Raw genomic sequence first — 8,168 nt, 5'->3', positions numbered from 1 at the left:
TGTTCTTATCAGCTGTACAACCAAAGCACTTCTCATTACATAGCTGGGATAGAGGGAGGAAAGAAATAAAAACTATCAGTGGATAGAAGGCATTGCAAAGAGATTAAGTACAATTCCCCCGGTCAGTGGGAATTTCAAACCTGTGCATTACCACTTAAGAACTGTGTTGACAAAAGTATTTCTCCCCAAACTAAATATACCATGTGTTCTTTTCCGTGGGTGACTGAAATATTCTGCAATGAACAGAACCCATGGTCACTGAACATTGTGTAATGAATATAACTTGGGAAAATTCTTTTCTGAACAGGACTCGGGGTTATTGTTGTTATGGAAGAAAACACAAACAAATAGATCAATGTTTCTTTATTTAAAATCTAAAATATTGCATATCCAACTAGTGAAGGTACTGAAAAGGAATTCCTATAACATAAGTTATATCCATGGGTGCTCAGACCTTTGTGATTCACATAAGTGATTGGTATAAGTTTACGATCCATCAGTTTGGAGCAGGGGGTGGATTTATCCTCGGCATAATTCTAGCCTTCCATCCTATACTAAAATGCAAACTGTCCTAGTTTTGGAAACCTGCTCTTTTGTTATAAAACACTTGCACTACCTCTCTAAAGATGAATTTACAATAGATGTGTAGTCCATGTAGGACCATTAACTTTCTTCATTAGGGAAAACTAGAAGTAATGTTTTGTAAAAATTGCACTTGTGATTTGAGGAGATCTCAACAAATATCATTACAGCAGATTATCTGCTCATAGACAATTGTTGGATCTTGCTGTGTGCAAATCCACTGGGTGTTTCCTACATTACAATGACTAAACTTCTAAAGTACTTCATTAGCTGTGAAGCGCTTTACGTGTTCTTGGGGTCGTGAAACTTGTTATATAATTGCAAGCTCTTCCTTTCCTTTTATCATCTTAGTCACTGAGGCTAGTGACCTGAGCTTGGTCTTTCCCAGATCATTATCTCACCCCAAAGCAAAATGATCTGAATTAGGTTAAAGTTATGATTGAAACACAGAGAGACTTGGGCAATTTCTGAAAGATAGAGCTATTTGCCATTGTAAGGGTTGAGCAGCTGTGGAAGGGAAATCAATGGTACTGCACAGTCTGACAAGAACAGACACCAGAGACAGTGGCCATTGTGTGGAGGTATGTTCATTCAGTGGGGTACGGGCTGGATTCATTGTTCCTGCCATCTCTCAGCTGAAGCATCAACATTTACTCTTTGCTGTTAGAGGCTTTGTTTTCCGCACAACTTCTTTCTTTTTTGTAGGTCTCTTCCAGGAACTTTTTGTAGTTGATTTTTCCTTCCATGTTTTCATCAAATTTTGACATGATATGGTAGACTTCATCCTCATTCAGGAACAGGTCGCAGAGTTTGAGTACAGCACGAAACTCTGGCAGAGACAGGTAACCACTGCTGGTGTTGTCTAACTTCTTAAAGGCTCTGCGTAGGGATTTCCACTCTCCTTGCAGCTATGCAGTATAAGGGAAGGCAAGAGTTTAAGTTTAGTTAACATCTTTAGATGTCTATGGTGCTGTTTGAGTAGTTTCTAAACCAACATAATGACATCCCTGATCCCAAATCTCAGGAGCAGTTAGGGATGGGCAATGAATGCTGACCATGCCAGCAATGCCCACAAACAAGGTAGGTTTTAAGGAGCATCTTAAAGGAGAAAGACAGGAAGAGTCAGAAGGGTTTAGAGAGAGGATTTCAGAATTTAGGGCTTTGGTAGCTGAAGGAACACTTGCCAATGTTGGGGCAATTAAAATTGGGAATCCTCAGGAGGCCAGAATTAGATGAGCGCAGATATCTTGAAGGAAATTACAGGGATAGGAAGGGGTGAAGCCATGGGGGGGATTTGTAAACAAAAATGAGAACTTTAAGTTCACAACCAACCTCTCTGTGGCTTATGTAGATTACCTTTTGCCGGAGCCTTGTTGTGATGGAGTCCAGCTCATTGCTCTGACGTTCAGTAAAATGAGTGTTAGGATGCTGCAGCACTGCCACCATGTTGCTTCCCTCTTGCCATTGTTGCCTGCGCATTGCAAATGGTTTCAAGAAGTCAAGGTAGAAAACCCTGGCAGCCAAGTTAAGAAAAGAATCACCAGTTGAGAAACATTTTTACATTTATAGCATAGATAATCTCACATTTTAAAACATCAAATAAATGATTTTATCTCTTTTAGTCAATTTCAAATTGTTGGAAGTAACAACCAAGGTATGACTGGATTTATGGTGCACTGTTCTTCCGCACTATTCACTATATTACTATTGGTACACCTGAATTTACAAATACTTATTTCTTTGCATTTGGTAACAGTTGTCCCTAAATATTAGAGATTTAGTCAGTCGCTTCAGTCAGCGATTAGATTTGAAAGTACTGAGGTGAGCAAATTCGGGATTTGGAAAATTATCCACAGTGCTAACTAAATTAGTTTTCAAAAGCTTGCTCTTGGGATGTGGACAACACAGCATTAGTTGCCCATCACTAGTTGCCCTGTGCATATTACAAGTCAAGTAGATAATGTAGGACTGTAGTCATACATAGGCTAGACTAGGCAAGAGCTGTAGGTTCCTTAACTGAAGGACACTAGTGAACCAATCTATAACAAGACCACTATATACTAGCCCACAACGGATGCATTGAATTCAATTTCACAATTTACGTTGTGATTACTTACCCAGTACACTATTGTACTACCCAATCCTCTCTGAGGGAAAGTCATTCAGGAATGAGTGATAGGCTAGGTTTGAATTAGGATTTAGCGATCCGTTCTTACTGCAGATTAAGTAGATTTTGTTGGAAAAGTAACAAAACCACCAGCAATATCTATTTTGTATTGATATTAAGTGCTTTCATCTTTCATATAAGTGACAGGCAGAAAATACCAGCTGTTTCATCAAGGCTGCTCCACACTTACAATGCCTGGAACATGACGATCAGACACTTCCTACCCCCCAGCACATGGAGAATCAGGGAGAATCAAAAACTCATAAAAATACACTCAGGACCATAAAAGGGGAAAGCAAATCCAGAAAATACATCTATGAGACCCTCCGATGATTGAAACCGGTCCAGGTGACTATATTGAAATTCACTTTAAATCAGTTTTTTTTTAATAAGGTATGATTTCTGGCCCAGTCAAGGACTGGTCCAGCTCCTTTTCGAAGGCTTCACTCTGGATGCAATATAGCTACAACATCAGTTGCAAAGCAACTGATGCATCAAAGACGCTAGTTTGTGCATTCCACCTCAGAAACCGTGAAGCCAAATGCCAGCTTAAAGTAAAAACAAAAAAACTGCGGATGCTGGAAATCCAAAACAAAAACAAAAACAGAATTACCTGGAAAAACTCAGCAGGTCTGGCAGCATCGCTGTCGCTTGCCATTTTAACACTCCACCCTGCTCTCTTGCCCACATGTCTGTCCTTGGCTTGCTGCATTGTTCCAGTGAAGCCCAACGCAAACTGGAGGAACAACACCTCATCTTCCGACTAGGCACTTTACAGCCTTCCGGACTGAATATTGAATTCAACAACTTTAGGTCGTGAGCTCCCTCCCCCATCCCCACCCCCTTTCTGTTTCCCCCTTCCTTTTTTTTTCCAATAAATTATAAAGATTTTCCTTTTCCCACCTATTTCCATTATTTAAAAAAAAACAAAAAAAAACCACCCCCACTAGAGCTATACCTTGAGTGCCCTACCATCCATTCACATTCGTTTAGATAATATCACCAACTTTAACTTTAACACCTATGTGTTCTTTTGTACTATTGTTGTTGACATCTTTTGATGATCTGCTTCTATCACTGCTTGTTTGTCCCTACAACCACACCACCCCCCTCCACCTCTCTCTCTCTCTCTCTCTCCGCCCCCCACACACACACCTTAAACCAGCTTATATTTCAACTCTTTCTTGGACTTGAACTCAAGTTCTGTCGAAGGGTCATGAGGACTCGAAACGTCAACTCTTTTCTTCTCCGCCGATGTTGCCAGACCTGCTGAGTTTTTCCAGGTAATTCTGTTTTTGTTTTTGCCAGCTTAAAGTAACCTGGTGTGGAGCAACACTGACAAATTGCGAGCACCCTATCTACTTAGGAGTCACTCTTGACAGATGCCTCACCTTCAAGAACCACATCAAAAAGACAAAGGCAAAAGTGAGCGCATGAAACAACATCCTGAATAAGCTCACTAACACAAAATGGGGAGCAAGCCCAAAAGCATTGCGAACCAGTGCACTTGCTCTTTGCTATTCCACTGCCGAATATGCCTGCCCTGCATGGGAAAGATCTACTCATGCTAAGAAGATGGATGCCATTCTGAATGCAAGCTGCCGACTTATCACAGGTTGTTTAAAACCAACAAACACCAACAGCCTATATATCCTGGCGGGTATCGCTCCCCCTGATATAAGAAGAATGGTAGCCAGCAAGAAAGAGCGACTCCGTCAAACATCAGATGAGAGGCACCCTCTACATGGTCATATATCTACACCCAGTCGCCTAAAGTCAAGGAAGAGCTTCATGAACAGTATTGTTCCATTACAATCAACCCATCTGAAGCCCACATCGCCTTGTGTAAAGACCGGCTCATCAGTCTTGAACAACCCACAGCGATGGAAATTCTACTGGATGAAAGCCTTCCCCCAGGAGCTAATTACAACTGGGCAACCTGGAAGTGCCTTAACAGACTTAGAACTGGTGTAGGTCATTCAAAGGTGTCACTAAGCATATGAGGATATACAACCAGCCCGACAAGTTGTAAATGTAGAACTGAGCCATAGACAATGCAACATCTCCTGCAATGCCTATCTCTAGAGGAACCCTGCACTGTTGCAGATCTTGCCGAATTCAACAACAAGGCACAAAAATGTGTCCAGTTCTGGCTGGTCCATGTATATACTGTCCATGGACAGGATAAGAACAAGTTGCAAAACCAAGTTTAGAAAGGTCTCAAGTCGCCCTTTGTACTTTAGAAGTCTCTTCTTCAATATAAGCAAGGAGTTGATGGTCACACTTGGCTAACATGAACATTGAATTGGCATTTATCTACTGTTGAACACAGCGCCAGGCAGGTACACTGAGAAATGCTTTTCCAAATGAAAGAATTAAGGACAGTTTAACTTGGATCTGCCTGTCTCACTGAGTAATTACCTGTTTCAGACTGACAGTGGGGGGGGGGGGGGGTGGCGGTAGTTGTAGGGACAAGCAAGCAGTGATAGGAGCAGATAATCAAAAGATGTCACAGACAAAGGAACAAAGAAGTGTTGAAGGTGGTGATATTATCTAAGCGAATGTGCTAATTAAGAATGGATGGCAGGACACTCAAGGTACAGCTCTAGTGGGGGTGGGGTGGAAGGACTAGCAGGGTATACAAGATTTAAAAATAATGGAAGTAGGTGGGAAAAGAAAAATCTATATAAATTATTGGAAAAAACAAAAGGAAGGGGGAATAAATGGAAAGGGGATGGGGATGGAGGAGGGAGTTCAAGATCTAAAGTTGTTGAATTCAATATTTAGTCCGGAAGGCTGTAAAGTGCCTAGTCGGAAGATGAGGTGCTGTTCTCCAGTTTGCGTTGGGCTTCACTGGAACAATGCAGCAAGCCAAGGACAGACATGTGGGCAAGATAGCAAGGTGGAGGGTTAAAATGACAAGCGACAGGGAGGTTTGGGTCTTTCTTGCGGACAGACCGCAAGCGTTCTGCAAAGCGGTCGCCCAGTTTACATTTGGTCTCTCCCCCCCCTCCCCCCCCACACTTCTCTCCTCCCCCCCCACCCAACCTTAAACTAGCTTATATTTCACCCCTCTTCTAATATTCAATCAGTTCTATTGAAGGGTCATGAGGACACGAAACGTCAACTCTTCTCCGCCGATGCTGCCAGAGTTGCTGAGTTTTTCCAGGTAATTCTGTTTTTGTTTTAGATTTCCAGCATCTGCAGTTTTTTGTTTTTATCTTCTTCAAACATAATTGATTAGCCATAAAGCAGTTTGGGATATTATAAAAATACATGTTGTTTACTTAACTGGTTATGAAGCACTTTGGGCATGATGAGAAAATGAAGGGTATTAAATAATTATAAGTTGTTGCTTCCTTTGCAGTTTCCTGACTGCAATATAAAGGAAAACTTCAGCAGGTTATGTCTCACTGTCATCCTTTTAGTCAGGAGCAACCTTTTAAATGTTATGTTGTTCCGGTAACCTTTGGAAGAAGGTCTCCCACTAAATTATTATTTCTCTATAGTTCCCTACAGTGCCACAGCGACTACATTTCTTTATTCCTTTCTTTACTACATAAGGTTTTTCATCATGTAGACATGTATTCTTGTGCATCCTAACACTTACTTCAATCACTAAAAGTTTCTCAAAGATGAACTGTGAACTACAGTGAACTCCAGTGCTCTCCATTCTTTGTTTATTTGTTTAGTTAGTGTGACTGGAGTCTTAGTTAAATGTTCCTACTTGACTTAATTTTAAAATAATATCAAATTTAGCAGAATGCAAATTATGAGAAAGAAGAAAGGATTAAGATATAATCACAGAATTACCTGGAAAAACTCAGCAGGTCTGGCAGCATCGGCGGAGAAGAAAAGAGTTGACGTTTCGAGTCCTCATGACCCTTCGTGACCTTTCGAAGGGTCATGAGGACTCGAAACGTCAACTCTTTTCTTCTCCAACGATGCTGCCAGACCTGCTGAGTTTTTCCAGGTAATTCTGTTTTTGTTTTTGTTTTAGATTTCCAGCATCCGCAGTTTTTTTGTTTTTATTAAGATATAATCATATAACCTAAAATTTTGCAGTACCATTGAATACTTATATGCTGATAGAAGTGTTAGATAATTTTAGGTTGCATGATTATATCTTACTGCTTCTTTCTCATCATTTACATTCTGCTAAATTTGATACAATTTTAAAGTTAAGTCAAGTAGGAAGATTTAGCTAAGGCAGAGTCGGTGGAGATAAAAGGAGTTAATATCTGAAGTGAGTTGCCCTTCAACAGATATTGGGCGGGATTTTCCGCACCCGCCCGCCGCTGGGATTGTCTGATCGCGCCGTAAGTCAGCGGACTTTCGGCTGGGGTGTGCCTTGCCTGCGGCGGGTTCCGCTCATTTCGGGGCCGGAAAATTCCGGCCGTTGTGTCTGTGGCCGTAACTCCGGCTCTCCCCGCAGATGATGTGAGGAATGTTGCTCTGAAAACCCGACACTTTGGGACAAATTGTGGGCAATAATGATACAAAATGAACATAAGAAATAGGAGGTGGCCATTCGGTCCATCCAGCCTGCTCCACCATTCTGTACGATCAATGCTGATCTCCTACCTCAACTCCACTGTCCCGCCCGTTCCCCATATCCCTTAGTAACACGCACGCACACATGTACACACAGTTTCCATAAAACTGTTTCACTAAGGGAATTTTAATTTGGTAAGTCTAAATAAGCACTGCCCCTTTTGGTGTTAGCTGTGGCTCAATTGATAGCACACTTATTTCTGAATCGCAACATTCCAGGTTTAAGTCCTATTCCAGGGCATAAGAAGAAAAACCAAAACTGACACTCCAGTGCAGTAGTGAGGGAGCATTACACTGTCTTTTGGGTGAGACATTAAACCAAGGTCCCATCTGCCTGCTTGGGTGGATGTAAGATCCCATGGCACTATTTCGAATAGGAGCACGGGAGTTATTCTCAATGTTTTCGGTAATGTTTATCTCACAATTAACATCACAGAAACAACAGACTAACTGCTGGAGATTCACATTGCTGTTTGTGGGAGTTCTGCTGAGCACAAATTAGCTGCCACGTTTCCTACATTACAGCAGTGACGACATTTCAAAAAATACTTCATTGGCTGTAAGGTGCTTTGAAAGTGCTATATAAATGCATGTCTTTTTTATCTAAAAATAAAGTGTAAACATTTCATTCTGGAAATATTCATGAAACTGCTAAATCCTGTAGCTGAAGTTCTGCACACTACAGTGCGGGATCTGCTACCACATGGAGTGGTTGGAGCCAATAGCGCAGATGCATTAAAGGGGAAGCTAGATTAGTACACGAGGGAGAAAGGAATACGTGAGAGGGACAGATGAAGTAAATAGAGGGGGAGGAAGTTGGGGTGGAGCATAAACACATTGGGACTAATGGCCTGCTTCTGTGCTG

The 8,168-nt window shown here is 41.5% G+C and overlaps 1 protein-coding gene across 3 annotated transcripts in view; it reads right to left on the bottom strand.

Moving 5' to 3' along the window:
- Positions 1 to 348: 348 nt before the first annotated feature.
- si:ch211-197n1.2 (EF-hand calcium-binding domain-containing protein 6) overlaps positions 349 to 8,168 on the bottom strand; it is a 139,333-nt gene continuing 131,513 nt past the window's right edge. For all 3 annotated transcript variants that reach the window (XM_041186355.1, XM_041186357.1, XM_041186356.1), the window contains 2 exons: positions 1,939 to 2,095; positions 349 to 1,490 (listed from right to left, as the gene is read on the bottom strand). In XM_041186355.1, coding sequence (XP_041042289.1) covers positions 1,233 to 1,490; positions 1,939 to 2,095 — 415 coding nt within the window. In that variant the 3' untranslated portion in view covers positions 349 to 1,232. The remainder of the gene's footprint in view (positions 1,491 to 1,938; positions 2,096 to 8,168) is intronic.

The sequence above is a fragment of the Carcharodon carcharias genome, chromosome 4 (assembly GCF_017639515.1).
Source record: "Carcharodon carcharias isolate sCarCar2 chromosome 4, sCarCar2.pri, whole genome shotgun sequence".
NCBI lineage: Eukaryota > Metazoa > Chordata > Chondrichthyes > Lamniformes > Lamnidae > Carcharodon > Carcharodon carcharias.
The sequence above is the reverse complement of the archived record's forward strand: the minus strand, read 5'-3'. Positions and strand labels throughout refer to the sequence as shown.